Source organism: Poecilia reticulata, linkage group LG18 (assembly GCF_000633615.1).
Source record: "Poecilia reticulata strain Guanapo linkage group LG18, Guppy_female_1.0+MT, whole genome shotgun sequence".
In the NCBI taxonomy this organism is placed as follows: Eukaryota; Metazoa; Chordata; class Actinopteri; order Cyprinodontiformes; family Poeciliidae; genus Poecilia; species Poecilia reticulata.
Window position 1 is genome coordinate 6,489,764 of NC_024348.1, and position 15,543 is coordinate 6,505,306.

At 40.0% G+C, this 15,543-nt stretch overlaps 1 protein-coding gene across 1 annotated transcript in view; it reads right to left on the reverse strand.

Moving 5' to 3' along the window:
* The window catches only part of LOC103480292 (obscurin-like), a 30,885-nt gene extending 17,201 nt beyond the window's left edge, over positions 1-13,684 (reverse strand). Inside the window, exons 1-15 of the mRNA XM_008435178.2 lie at positions 13,411-13,684; positions 12,661-12,924; positions 12,081-12,383; positions 11,314-11,589; positions 8,078-8,353; positions 7,413-7,712; positions 6,749-7,018; positions 6,116-6,418; positions 5,319-5,594; positions 4,710-5,012; positions 4,029-4,304; positions 2,450-2,749; positions 1,779-2,054; positions 1,160-1,459; positions 518-791 (exon numbers count right to left, since the gene is read on the reverse strand). Coding sequence (XP_008433400.2) covers positions 518-791; positions 1,160-1,459; positions 1,779-2,054; positions 2,450-2,749; positions 4,029-4,304; positions 4,710-5,012; positions 5,319-5,594; positions 6,116-6,418; positions 6,749-7,018; positions 7,413-7,712; positions 8,078-8,353; positions 11,314-11,589; positions 12,081-12,383; positions 12,661-12,924; positions 13,411-13,684 — 4,271 coding nt within the window. The remainder of the gene's footprint in view (positions 1-517; positions 792-1,159; positions 1,460-1,778; positions 2,055-2,449; positions 2,750-4,028; positions 4,305-4,709; positions 5,013-5,318; positions 5,595-6,115; positions 6,419-6,748; positions 7,019-7,412; positions 7,713-8,077; positions 8,354-11,313; positions 11,590-12,080; positions 12,384-12,660; positions 12,925-13,410) is intronic.
* Between the last annotated feature and the right edge of the window lie 1,859 nt (positions 13,685-15,543).

Here is a 15,543-nt window from a genome sequence, read left to right on the forward strand (position 1 = left end):
TGCCTCCATGCATTGCTATGGCATGCCCCTAATGAGGTCGATAGGTTTAATTTATCATGCGATTAATTGATTTATCGTTTATCGCGACAGGTCTAGGAACAAGTACTTTTTCATCAGTACCTCAAACTGATCTGTAGCTTTAGTTCAAAAGGTTGACCTGATTGAGCAAAACCAATGGGATTTTTGGATTCAGCACATCAAAATTACCCTAAAAGACTAAAAAAAAAAAAAAAAACAGCCAAGTTTTTGGCTGTTGACCAGTGTTATCAATACTTTGGATCTGACCCCACCTCTAAAACGTGCCTCATAATAATTCTCCTGGCTTGTTTGACACATGTTTTGAAGTGTCAACACAAAAGGAGAAACTTCCTTCATCAAAATTTTCCACCGTCAACCCTCCACTTCTGACAAACATGAAAAATATAACTCGGAACAAAACTAAACTTATAATTAGCACGGAAAACAATGGCATAAACATTGACAATCAGAAGAAAGAGAAATGCAAATAAACCTACGGTGCACAGTGATGTTGACTGCGTTGCTGAAATCTCCTGATTCAGACTCACACCAGTACAGAGCTACATTGTACTGGGGACTGCTGAACGTACACGAGGATTCAGTCATTGTTCCCCAGCTGGAGCAGTCCGATACATCTGACGGGTCGTATGATTGTCTAATCCGCCTCACTCTCCAGTCAGCAGAGTTTCCTGTACATTTCAGCTGGATGTCGTCAACGATGTAAAGTTTGTCTCTGGCAGGACTCACTGTGAGATACGCTGCTGGGTGGGAAACTGGGATAAAAGAAACGCAGAGACCAAAAGAAATCAAGAGGAAGTTTGATGAAAATGATTCACATTCTGCGTTTAAATTGTTTTTGAAATCCTGAGAATTTTAACAAATGTAGCGAATTAATTAGCTCCATCTTAAAGCAAGTGGATTATCTTCACTATCTCTTCACCCTGTCGGATCACTCTTTTGTTTTCATTAATTCTACTTTGACTTTATTAGTTGTCATATTTCTGTTTCCTTTCTCTAGCTCAGACATAAAATTGCACATTTTCACCCAAAATGACTATTTGTTTAGCTGAAAGAAATTATCTCAGAAATCAAGTTAACAAAAGCAGTGATAAATCAGTTCATAAAATGGAAACACACTGACCTGCAGACCAGACAAACCTTGGCTCACTGTACTTGGTGAAAATCGCCGGGTTTCCTTTCCCACCTCTGCATGAGAGTCCTGCTGTGTGTTTCTGTCCATAGACGACGTAGACGTTCTCTACGGTCCCTCCGGTAATGTCAGGCAGTGGATCATATTTGTAGTTCTGCGATAGATCAGGAACAGCTTTGTACCAGTAGAACCTCCATCCCACAGATGAAGGTTTAACCTCACATCTTAGAGTCACTGAGGCTCCAGGACTCAGCCATGATGAAGACACAAACAGTGTGGGCTGTGGTGGATCTGAACAGAGAAATAGTTCATGCTACATGTAAAAAAATGTGACATCGTCTGTTAGTTCTGAGTAACATTGCTACTAATGAAAGACAGCATCCACAATTTATATATATATATATATATATATATATATATATAATTATTATATTATATAATTAAGAGTTCTTAGACTCTTAGAACTGAAACATGGATGTCACTGCTTTAAAATAAAGGCATTACAAGTTGTGCAATGTTATCCGTGTGACAAAAGCTGAATATCATAAACTGATATGGACGACAAATCTTTAAAATCAGGAGGGGGAAAAAATAACGTAAATAAACCTACGGATTAAAGTGATGTTCACTGCATTGCTGTACTCTCCGGATTCAGACTCACACCAGTACACTGCACTGTGGTACTGGGGGTTAGTGAAGGTACATGAGGATCCAGTCATTGTTCCCCAGCTGGAGCAGTCTGATACGTCTGACTGGTCATATGATTGGCTAACCCGCTTCACTCTCCAGTCAGTAGAGATTCCTGTACATTTCAGCTGGATGTCGTCAACAATGTAAAGTTTGTCTCTGGCAGGACTCACTGTGAGAGACGCTGCTGGGTGGGAATCTGCAAGAGAAAGTCAAGAAAGACATGGACATATGTTCTCTGTTTTTACATCATTTCTGAGGGCTTCTCCATCTGCAGGTCATTCTACAGGTTCAACTCCATATTTTTCCATCCTGAGACACTGATAAGATAATTAATTAGCTTGATAAATTATTTAGAAAAGCAATGCTAATACCTTCACAATTTCTCTACACTATCCAATCTTTGGTTTTATTAGTCACACTTTGCGTTTCGTTTTTTAATCCCCATGTTTCCTTTGATCCATTTCTATACTTTCATCATGCATCAAACAGCATTTTTTTGGTTAAAAGGAGTATTTGTTTTAGTGACAGAAATGATCGCAGACATTAAGTCAACAAAGGGAACGATAAATCGGTTCTTTCAAACACACTGACCTGCTGACCAGACGATCTTTGGCTCACTGTGATTGGTGAAGATCTCTGGGTTTCCGATTCCAGCTCTACATGCGTACCCCACTGTGCGTTTCTGACCGTGAACAACATAGGAGTCCTGCACAGTCCCCTTAACGCTATCGGGCAGCAGATCATACGTGTAGCCACTAGACAGACCGGGAACAGCTTTATACCAGTAGAACCTCCATCCTGCTGATGGAGGTTCAACCTCACAGCTCAGAGTCACTGAGGCTCCAGGATTCAGCCATGATGGAGACACAGTCAGCTGGGGCCTTGGATTAGCTGGAGAAAATAAATAGTTTAGTCTATTTAATAGTAAGAGATGCAACATCCTCTGCAAGATCTGAGCTACGTTACTAGCATTTAAAAGACAATAACAGGTTAACAGGTCCAAGTTGACAGTAACTTCATCTCCAGAGGTCATCAGGCGAGAGGCATCTCCAGTCCATTGCTGGGCATCACAGAGACAGACGGGACCAACAATCGTTCACGCTTTTAATCAATTTTTGATAGACCACTTAACCTAACAGTCATGCTTTTAGATCCAGAAGCTAGAGTATCTGGAGAGAAATCGTGTATGCACAGGGACAATATGCAAACTCCAATGCGGAAAGAACTCAAACCGGATTCACGCAAAACCAGAGGACTGTTTCACAAACGCAAGACTCCGAGACCCACAGTAGGAGATAAAGTCAGACTTGACAGAGGCATCGGTTCATCCTTCAAAATCAAACCTGACACTTGCTTAGAAAGTTTAGACATATAAATCATTATTATAACATAAATCAGAGAGCTTAATCCCAGATTAATTTGTTATCCTGGTTTGGCGAAACACCCCAAGTTTGGTCAATTCTGGTTCCTCCTCTGTTCATCTACAGCGGTCAGAAACCAACGTGTTTTGTCAGTGATTTTGTTTTCTTCTGTCTGTTCCGGTCATTTATATCAGCCTACATTAAAATACCACATCTTGGCATTCAAGTTAGTGTTAACATTACGATGCTTATCATCAGTTTTATTATTATCTGTATTTTGCATGTGACATTTTAGCACTAACATTCTTAAATAGAGTCTAGGCTCGATACATTTCCACAACAAAAAATAACGTTATAATATTGACTTCCTCTGTTCATTTATAAGTTTGAAGTGTTTCATTTGAGAAAATGAAAGGTAACGCCATGAATTGTACAAATGTGATGTTAGGAAATGTAAATTTTAGGCATTCAGTCAATCCGTTATTCTGTCACTACTGTAGCAGCAGCTTCTTTATCGAGCATTTGTGATTCGGTTTCTCAAAAAAAGAAGCTACCAGTGTGGCGTGAAGAGAGGCGTACACAATTTATTCATTCGCTCTCACAGTCTGTCCAAGAAATCAGTGGACGCACTTTTGCCTGAATTACTTAAGCCTGGCTTGACACAGCCGCGCATCCCAAGTCTGGTTTGGTCTTTGCAAAATCGGAGACGAGGCGATTGCGCCACGTAGAGCCTTGGCTTCGACTCTCGCTCTGCATTTCTGACTCACCGACAGAACCTCGAAAAATAAAAAATATGCAAGGAAACCTACATTTTAAAGTGATGTTGATAGCATTGCTGAACTTTCCCGATTCAGACTCACACCAGTACACTGCTTTGTCGTTGTCGGAACTCGTGAAGGTGCACGAGGATCTGGTCATTTTCCCCCAGACGGTGCAGTTGGACGAGTCCGACCGGTAGTATGACTGTATCAACCTATTCACCCTCCAGTTAGGGGACCTTCCTATGCAGCTCAGTTGGATTTTCTCATCGGCGAAAATTTCATTTCTGTTGGGACTCATGATGAGAGACGCTTCCGGATTGGAAGCTGGAGCACGAGAAACACAGAGGCGAAAAAGAAGTTGAGAGAAAGTTTGAGCCAAATGTTCTGATTTTCATTTTTTGGGAAAATTAGAGGTGCAACACTGTATTCTCAAACCCGAGAGTATAAAAAACAATTAAGCTAATTAACTAGTTTGATGAATCTATTTCAAAACAAGAAATCCTATACATCTTTCACTATTTCTTGACCACTTAAAATCACTCTTTTGACTCCAACAATTATACTTTGACTTTTCCCGTTCCGATGCTTTTAGGTTTCTTTTTTCTACCTTAAACGTATATTAAACGCTTTCAGTTAAAATTCTTTAACTGTTTTAATGACAAGAAATATCACAGACATTGGGTTATTAAGACAATAATAAAGAAATTTGTTCAGTAGAATCACACTGACCTGCAGACCAGACAATATTTGGCTTACTGTACTCGGTGAAAAACTCCGGGTTTCCTTTCCCACCTCTGCATGCATATCCTGCTGTGTGTTTCTGTCCATAGACGACGTAGACGTTTTCTACGGTCCCTCTGGTAATGCCAGGCAGTGGATCATATTTGTAGCCATTCTTTGATAAATCAGGAACAGCTTTGTACCAGTAGAACCTCAATCCCACAGATGAAGGTTTAACCTCACAGGTTAGAGTCACTGAGGCTCCAGGACTCAGCCATGATAGAGACACAGTCAGATGGGGCATTAGTGCAGCTGGAGAAAAGAAATAATTTAGTTTCTTCACAGTCGGGACGTGTGAAGTTCTCTGTTAGATCTGAATAATACTAACAGCATTTCAAAATTGTACAAAAAAAAATTACCCTCATAAAATGAGCAGCTTAAAAAGACTCAACTTTCTTCAAACTGAAACATAGATACAACTTCCTTAAAATAAAGGCATTAAATGTGGTGCAATATTCTCAAAATGACTGCTATGAACTTCTCCAACAGAACTCAAGATGAAAGCTAAATATATTTAATGGACAATAGGGTAGCAAAAAATCATGTAAATAAACCTACATTCCATAGAGATGTTGACTGCGTTGCTGAACTCTCCCGATCCAGACTCACACCAGTACACTGCTCTGTGGTAGAGGGGATTGCTGAAGGTGCACAAGGGTCCGATCATTTTTCCCCAGCTGGAGCAGTCCGATAAATCTGCCTTGTAGTACGATTGTCTAAACCGCCTCACTCTCCAGTCAGCAGAGTTTCCTGTACATTTCAGCTGGATGTCGTCAACGATGTAAAGTTTGTCTCTGGCAGGACTCACTGTGAGAGACGCTGCTTGGTGGGGATCTGGGATAAAAGAAACGCAGAGACCAAAAGAAATCAAGAGGAACTTCGATGAAAAATGATGCGTCCTCTACGTTTTATGATAGATTGAAGGGGTTTTGTTTTCCTTCTGGGCCCTGTTATTAGAAATCGGGATAAGTGAAAGTAAGTGAATTGCTCTTTCATTTCATAAAGTGTTCCTTATTGATGTCGGGTAAAAGTAAAGCAGATATTGATATTTTGTTCATACAAATAAAATCCTCCTTTTATTTGGACACTCTCAAGAATATAACTAATTCTCTTCTAAATCGCACTCACGCATTGACTTTGACCCTCCCACGCTACATCGACAACAGAAACGGTATTGCTTTATTTATTTAATTTTTGTTAAAATTGTTGTGATAACCCTGTCGATATCTCCTGTTCTGGGACCTTAACCCCAGAGTATCACAGAGCTGGGTCGTTTATTCAGAGTAAGTTACTTCTACTCAGAGTTTCCTAACACGGTTTCCTAAATTAAGTTTATTGAATAGAAGCACACTGACCTGCGGACCAGACAAAATTTGGTTCACTGTACTCGGTGAAGTACTGTTCTTTTTCTCTTCGAGCCCTGCATGCGTACACAACCGTGTGCATCTCTCCATGGATGACGTGGGACCCCAGTGCGGTCCCGTCGACGCCGTCAGACAGCAGCTTGTATCTGTAGTTGTTCTGTTTTAGATCAGGAACAGCTTTATACCAGTAGAACCTCCATCCTGTAGATGAAGGTTTGACCTCACAGCTCAGAGTCACTGAGGCTCCAGGACTCGGCCATGATGTAGACACAGTCAGGACTGGCTTCGGTGTACCTGGACAGAGGAATAGTTTAGTTGTCTTTTGTATTTTTCCCCCCACCCACAGTAAAGACATGTGACATTCTCCGTTCGATTTGAGTAGCATCTAGAAGACAATACCATCTCTAAAACAATCAATAGAAACGTTTTAAACGAAAAGACTTGGCTTTCTAAGAAATGAAACACAAGCGCTTCTGTTTTAAAAAGCTGTGCAATGTTGCCAAACTAACAGATATGAAACTTTGAATATAGACAACTATCAGTAATCGACCTGGACAACACGGCATAAAATTTGAAAGAAGAAGAAGAAGAAAAAAAAAAAGAAAATCATATAATCAAACCTACTGTTTACTGTGATGTTGACTGCATTACTCAACTCTCCTGATCCAGACTCACACCAGTACACTGCTTTGTGATACTGGCTACTGATGAAGGTACATGAGGATCTAGTCATTTTCCCCCAGACGGAGCAGTCTGATACGTCTGACTGGTAGTACGGTCTGAACCGCCTCACTTTCCAGTAACTAGAGCTCCCTCTGCATGTCAGCTGGACTTCATCGACAGTGTAAATGTCTCTGTCAGGACTCACTGTGAGAGACGCTTCTGGGTGAGAATCTGGAGAACAAGAAACAAAGAGGTAAAATAAATCGAGGGGAAGCCAACTGAAAATGGGACACGATTCGCATTTTGTGTCATTTTGGAGGATTTCTCCTTCTGGATGTCACAGATATCAGCAGGTCGATCTTAAGAAGTTGATGAAGATAACCAGTTACTTTGAATTTTTTTTTTTTAGGCAGGTGATTCTAATATCTTCAGAATTTTTCCAACTTGTCCAAGACTTTTGTTTTTACCAATCATATGTTGTATATTTTTTTTATCTTGATGTTTTTTTTGTTTCTTTTCACAACTTTTACCACAAGTTAAGCAGCATTTCCAGTTGAAATGAGACGTAGACATGACATTTTCAAAGGGAATCATCAGTAAGGTCATTCAATAGAATCACACAGACCTGCAGACCAGACGATCTTTGGCTCGCTGTAATTGGTGAAATACTGTGGGACTCCCCATCCAGCTCGACATGCGTATCCTGTCGTGTGTTTCGAGTCGTGGACGACGTAGGAGTCCCGTGGAGACTCATGGGTTTTCTCAGGCAGCAAGTAATATTTGTAGGTGTTGGACATTTGAGGAACAGCTTTATACCAGTAGAACCTCCATCCTGGCAACGAAGACTTAACCTCACATCTCAGAGTCACTGAGGCTCCAGGACTCGCCCATTGTGTAGACACAGTCAGGGCAATCTTCGGTGTGGCTGGAGAAGAGAAATAGTTGACTTTGTTTCATAGTTTGTTTCATCTGAGCTGACAGAAATAATAACAAGAAAAAAACCCACAAAACTACAATTGAAACATGGATGTTATTTTTTTTTGTAAAGAAAGAAACACTAAAAGTGGTGACGGCATGGAAATCAAACCAGGCCAATTTCAGTCACTACATGTGCATAGCTGGATAGAAACAAAACCTAACAAAAGTATGGTAGCAATGTGAAATGTTCAGAATGTTTAGAATCATGCATCATTTTCTTTCCACTTCACAACTGTATACCACTTTGTGTTGGTCTCTCACATAACATTCCAGTGAAACATTTGCGTTTGTGGCTTTAACGTGTGGTTTTACCGTGTATGGTGATGTTGATCGCGTTGCTCAGCTGTCCCAATCCAGACTCGCACCAGTACACGGCGGTTAGCTGCCAGCGGCTGCTGAAGGTGCACGAGGAGCCGGACATGGTCCCCCAGCTGAAGCAGTCGGAAATGTCTGAGTTGTAGGACGACTGCCTGAACCTCCTCACCCTCCAGACGCCAGAGCTCCCGCTGCATTTCAGCTGGATTTTGTCGCCCGTGAAAAGTTTCTCTCTGGTAGGACTCACCGTGAGAGAAGCTGTCGGATGAGAGCCTGCAATACGAGAAAAGCAGAGACACGAAAGGAAATCAAGGAGGTATGAGATGGCAGGAACTTCACTGATTTTCTTTTTCCCCCTCAAGTGCAACAATGTATTATCAACCCAGTGAATTTAACCTAATAAACCCTTTCATGCATGAATTACGATCCTTTATGTCAGGATTTTTTTTTTCCAAAGTGTTTTTGATTTTCTTAAAGCAAAAAGAAGGTGGGAAAAAAAATTCTAGAATTTTTTTCTAGGTGTTCAGTTGTTATTTGGAAAATACATCAGTAGTATTGTTCTTTAAGGGTTACTTGATGCCACAATATAATATGTGTATGTATATANAAAGTACAGATACACGAAAATTGTACTTAAGTACAGTAACGAAGTACTTGTACTTCGTTACTTCCCACCACTGGTGTGAGATTAACCTTTTGACCACTTTGATAAGATTTAACAGCTGGTGTAAAACAATCTGGTCCTGCCAACAGAGTAGAGCTTCCTCTCGGGACAGGGTCATAAAAAAGATCTGTCTCCATTCAAAAGAAAATGACATTTCTTTGATCTTAAAAACAGGTTTTTACTGGGACATAGCCAACAAGATTTAAATGAACTAGCTAAGGACAATTCCCTAATTTGAATACCGCAGAAAAGGGAAACACCTTTAAAAGTATAGGACCCGGAACCTTAACTTCAGATCGCTCCGGGGTTATCCGTGATGCTGTCTCTGGGGAGCGGTGCGTTGGTGAAATGGTTCCCCGTAAGTTTGTCTTGGTGTGTGGATGTCTGTGGAGTGAGGTAAATATTGAATTGGATGCTAGTTTGTGATTAGAGTTTTGTCAGTTTCATTAGTTGTTCGCCTAATAAATGTTGTTTATGTTTGGACTTGGAAAAACGTTTGTCTTTGTCTTTATGGTTCAGCTGATACAGTGACAACATTAAGGAATCCGGGCAGAAGAGAGAATAAAACAAGTCAAAAGATTTTAATTCTTCTTCTTCTGATTAAAATTAACAATTGGGGGCTCGCCGGTCGTGTTTGTTGTTTTTGTATCAGCTTTACTTGGTTTTTGCTTCGTTTTCCGACTGTGTTGCGGTGGACACGTGCTTAGCTTCTCTGTGATGCATTTCCTTTGTCTGACGTTAGCATGGCATGTAGTGTACCGCAAGCAGTTTGTGTGTGGTTGTTTGGTTTTTTTGTTTACCATATTTACCACACTATAAGGCGCACCTAAAAACCTTCAATTTACTGAAAAGTCGACAGTGCGCCTTATAATCCGGTGCGCCTTATATATGGACCAATATTGAGCCACAACAGGTCCAGCAACTATGGGAAGAAGCCACCGACTTCATTTTCGCCCATAGAAGAAGTGCGGGGTGCATGCTGGGATAGTTGTCAGAACGCTGGTTTGTAATCTATAAATAAAGTTTGACTGACCTATCTACCTACCTGCAGGTCGTCTGCAGGTCATTTAGCACCACATTCTCCATGAACATGCCGTGCGCAAACGGAGAAGGGTGACCATCGTCTGGCCACGCCCCGGCCCAGTCGCGGAAGGCTCTCCTCGCCGACCCGAGTCGGACTGTTTTGTTGACATTCCCTGTAGTGCAGCTCCATCTAGTGGATGCATAACGTAACTCCAGCCTCTACTGTAGCATCTATTCTGTGCGCCTTATTGTGCGGAAAATACGGTACACAGGAACATTTCGTGTTCGATTTTTAACAGAGAATATCAGTTAAAAAGTTACTGAACGGTATGAAGCAGTATTCTATTGATGATGAAGAGAACCATGCGGCTGACCGACCTGGATGAAAGAAAGAAAGAAAGAAAGAAAGAAAGAAAGAAAGAAAGAAAGAAAGAAAGAAAGAAAGAAAGAAAGAAACAAAGAAAGAAAGAAACAAAGAAACAAAGAAACAAAGAAAGAAAGGACCAAAGAAAGAAACAAAGAAAGAAACAAAGAAGCTTTGGAAGCTTTTATGATGATGAATTTTAATCAAAAGATAAATATCCAGAGCCTTTATAAAGTATGGATCCACTTGTTTTACCCTTTTGTTACATCTTGATTAAACAATCAAGATGTAACAAAATTGGCTTTGTTGACAAAAAAAAGTTCTTTAAAAAAAAAAAAAAACTCTTTCCTCCATTCAATTTTTGAATGGAGGAAAAGTGTAGTGTCCAGATTGTAAGTACTTCATACTTACTTAATGGAGTTGAATATTTATGCAATCAATTATTTAGTTGCATATTTTAATCTTTTTTGTAGAGATCAGTTTTCATTAGCCATTAACATGTTTCACTTTGGAATCACATCAAAAAGTCAAACTTTGTTGACTAGGATTGATTTTTAAAATCAATTCAAAAGGGTAAGAGTCTCCAAAGATTGGCTACTTTTGACACTACTGTTTATTGCATCTTGTAAATGAAAGTCAACATTTACTGTTGCAGAGGTTAACTTCCACCCTACATGCGAAAACGCTGGGTATGACAGCCAATATCTGAATATAATCAAAATCCAATGTGATTTCAAAGTTTGGGAACAATTTGTGTTGTGATCTCTACAGCCTGAAACTAAATCTACATCCAAAAAGGTTAAATAAAAATGTTGTGGGTGCTTTTCAGACAACCTAATTTAAATTAATTCTGTACACCACAGAAGAAGAAAATATTTGTTGTCCAAGACGACAAACATTTGGCCCGTTGCACTGCATTTTTGACAAAAGAGTAGCTGAATTTGTACAGCAGGTCCTGAGGAAGAGCAGCTCGCCTGATGCATTTAAGGCACTTTTTAAAGTAGGAAATTGAACTGAAACCTCAATAATACTAATAAGTACCTTGTTGGTAGAATAAAAATTAGATTATAGATAAAATTAAATGTGATTTAAGACATTTTGCACTTTTTCTTTTCAATTTTGTAGCGCTAGCAGAGATGATAAAGCTGTTGAACTGAATGAAAAACCACACACAAGCTGTACCTTGCACAGTGATGTTGACTGCGTTGCTGAGCTCTCCTGATTCAGACTCACACCAGAACGCTGCTTTATAGAGCTGTGGACTGCTGAAGGCACACAAGGACCCATTCATTGCCCCCCAGGCGGAGCATGAGTCGGTGTACGATGAGGAACCCAATTCTCTCGTCACCTTCACTCTCCAGTCACCAGAGTTTCCTCCACAGCTCAGAGTCACAGACTCAGAGGTGAAGTGTTGCTCTCTGTCAGGACTCACTGAGAGAGAAGCTGCTGGATGGGAGACTAAGTAAAACAACACGAACAGAGGAATCAGTGTAAACAGAAAGGCAAAGGGAAGAAAGAAGTCCACAATTCAGAAACAGACTTTCTGGCTTCAAATTAAAACCTTTTATGATGTCTAAGTAAAGAAAAATAAAAAAACATGTCAAAAACATGTCTGTTGCCTGTGAGACAGATTGACACTTTGACTTAGTGGCTCTTTACTTCTAACCTCATGAGTGTTTTTTTTAATTGTCAGCGTCTCAGGCCTGTTTATCTTATTGTCTGAACTAAAATCTTGGTCGTGGATGAAAAAAAATAAACTACCACAAATCATCCTCTTCCTCTTTTTGTACCCTGTAAAAATACTTTCCGTTCTTTTCCAACAATCAAGTCATATCTCTACGTTTTTTTCTTTTACCTGCGCAGTAAAAACCACAAATAGGGAGTCTTGGGGGAAGTCATGTTGGTAAATCACAAAAACACGTTAACTGTAAGAAGAGAAACGAACTGACCTGGAGAGCAGACGAACTTTGGTTTGCTGTATCGAGAGAGAAACTCTGGGATTCCATATCCCACCCTACATGCATATCCTGCTGTGTGATTCTGTCCATGAATGACCAGGGAGTGCTGCCTCGTCCCATTGATGTTATCAGGCAGCAGCTCATATCTGTAGCCATCTCTTGACAGATCGGGAACAGCTTTATACCAGTAGAACATCCATCCGTCAGATGGAGGATCGACCTCACAGCTCAGGTTAACCAAGGTTCCGGGAATCAGCCATGATGGAGACACAGTCAGTTCAAGCAACGGTGCAACTGGACAGAAACAGATTTTAAAAAATAACACATTTTCGATGTGAAATTTGAGTAAAAGTGTGATGGCGACTATACATCCAAGCTGTCGACAACGTTAACTAAAAGAGGTGCTAAAAAACCACAAGGCTTGGCTTTCTTTGTTTATTTCTTTGTCGGAACAAACCAACGACTTCAACATAAAGCAACTCATAGCTGAAAATGTATGAACTGACATCGACAACATGGTACAGAAAAAAAAAAGAAGTGAAAGTCAGATGACAACCATAGATTAACCTACGGTCTATGGTGATGTTGACTGCGTTGCTGAACTTTCCGGATCGAGACTCGCACCAGTACACTGCTTTATGCAACCAGCGGCTCTTGAAGGTGCACAGGGGTCCGGTCATTGTCCCCCAGACGGAGCAGTTTGAGTAGGATGACTTTACGATCCTCATCACTCTCCATTCAGCAGAGTTTCCCGTGCAGTGCAGACCGACTTCGTCGAAAGTGAAAAGTTTGTCTCTGACGGGACTCACTGTGAGAGACGCTGCTGGGTGAGCATCTGAAGTACAAGAGGCGAAATAAACCAAGAGAAAATCAAAATGAAAACCATACATGTTCTGTGTTCCATTATATTCTGAAGGATTTCTAATTCTGTAGACGACTTTATGAATTTTAACAGGTGCAGCGATTTATTTTTAATCCCGAGAAGCTAATAAATGAAGCTAATTGATTGGTTTAAATCCATCTTTATACTGGTAATTCTACAAGCTTTTCCGTTTCTGCTCTGTCCAATTAATCTTTTGTCTTTTTGAATTATGCTTTGTTTAATTTATGCTAAAGTTTTTCTGCTACAAACTTTAGCATAAATTAAACAGTTCAATTAAAATGATTATTTGTTTTATGGACAGAAATTATCGCAGGCCTTAATTCAACAAAGGGAATTATAAGTGTGTTTATTAAACAGAAACATACTGACCAGCTGACCAGACAAACTGTGGTTCACTGTAATTAGTGGAATAATCTATGTTTTTCCATCCAGCTATACACGCATATGCTGCTGTGTGTTTTTGTTCGTGAATGACGAAGGAGTTCTCTACTGTCCCGTCGACGCTGGCAGGCAGCAAATCATATCTGAATTTAATCTGCGACAGATCAGGAACAGCTTTATACCAGTAGAACCTCCTTCCCGCAGACTGAGGCTCCACCTCGCAGCGCAGCGTCACCACGGCGCCGGGACTCAGCCACGACGGAGACACAGTCAGCCGGGGCGTTTGTACAACTGGACAGGAGAAATAGTTTAGGTTTTTTTCCCCCCACATGTGGAAAGAGACATCCTCTGTTAAGATACTTACTGGTATTTAAAATACAACAACATATCAAGTCAACTCAAAGAACTTTTAAAAAGAAAAGATTATTTTCTCACTGCAAAAACACAAAATCCTAAAGCATTTTTGGTTTAGTTTCTAATGCAAATATCTTAGTGCAATTGAAGTAAGACAAACTTAAGAGTAACTTTTCAGCAAAATACAGGTGATCATTTTAGGTAAATAATTCCTTAACATTGATGGAAAAGTACTTGTTCTATTGGCAGATAAATTAACTTATAACATGGGAAAGATGTCTTGTTATAAGTGAAATTATCTACAAATGGAACAAGTAGGCCTGTCACAATAACTTTTACTGAGCAACTGTCTAAAAAATTATTGCGATAAACGATAATATTGTTTCAAGACCTTTTGACACTGATTTAATGGAAATGACTAATAATGCATGCGATTGACTGCCATAGTCAATCGCATGCAAAGTGTATTTTTGTTTGAAAATACACTTTATTTTCAAACGAACACATAACACTGGATTTGATAAACTAAATAAATAAAACAACCAAAAACATAAATAAAATGGATTCTCAGTCTCCATTAACAAAAAACGTACTTGAATAAAAACTAAGCAACATAAAGCCAAAGTGGAAATAAATACTGCATTCAACCAAAAGAGTGCAGATTATGAAGTCTGTATACTATATTGGCCTTCAGTAATAACTAATTTAGATAGAGAAGATGAGCACATCCCACTACCTAATGCAGTAGTTCATACTACATGATAATTTGCCCCTATTTTCCCCTTATGACAATCTTAGAAAGTTGTCCATTCTCAGATTGTCTCTGGTGATTTCGTAACCGATCATCCTGCAGTGTGATTTAGATGGTCGTGGCCGCTCCGATCTAAATCAGGGGTTTTCCCTGACTGGGAGCGTTAACTCTGAATGTGACAGGTAGCCAATCAGAAAGTGCGGATTCTCCTCCGTGCTTTCTGAGGGGAAATTACGAGGGGAATCCCAAACAGCTGAAACGGCGCAACCTGAAATCTAGCGGACATTGGAGATGAGATGTGGAAACATTAACATTTATTCAACATTTCGTGCAAAGAATATAGAAATGACAAGGGGAGGAGTTGGAGCCAAATTGCTACCGCAATTGATAAACCTGGTAAGTTTTCAGCTGTTCTTCGTTAACGTGACATAAATAGGTTATAATAATTTTCATTCAGTCAGGACTTTACGCTGACTCTAGCCACATGCATCACAGGTAGATTCTAGTGAAGCATTGATTAATGCCCGATTTTAAAATTAGTTAACTGGACTTGTAGCCATTATTTTGTGCCCATGTGGCTGGACACCACACGGCACGACGAACCCGATTGAACCGTTATACCTAGGATTTCTGTCGGCTAATGTGTCTCTCAGGTTTAGAAAATGGGCCGACAATCAGTGACAGCTCTTGTGTGCGCTGGACATTACACTAAGGAAATTAGGAAGTGAGGGTCAGTGGAGAGCACCGGAGTTGAGCCTTTTTTTATTCAGTATCATCAAGAGAAAGAAAAAAAGACAGGAAAAGACGATAAAACTGATAATTAAAACTAGAAAATTCCTGCAGAAATTTTAAAGGGGCATGCCAAAGTGTGGCCGTCGGATTTTTAATAAAGCGTTCCGATGGTAAAAATTAGCAATCATGCTTAAGAAAGCTTCAGTGTAGTCAATAACCTGCGGGGAGTCAGAAGCATGTTTTCTTAAGCTGTACACGTACGGTAGTATGAGCATTTTTGCTCATTTTAGTATGTTGCATAAGCTAAAATGAGCCAAAATGCTAACAATAGCATGAATGCTATTGGAGCATCA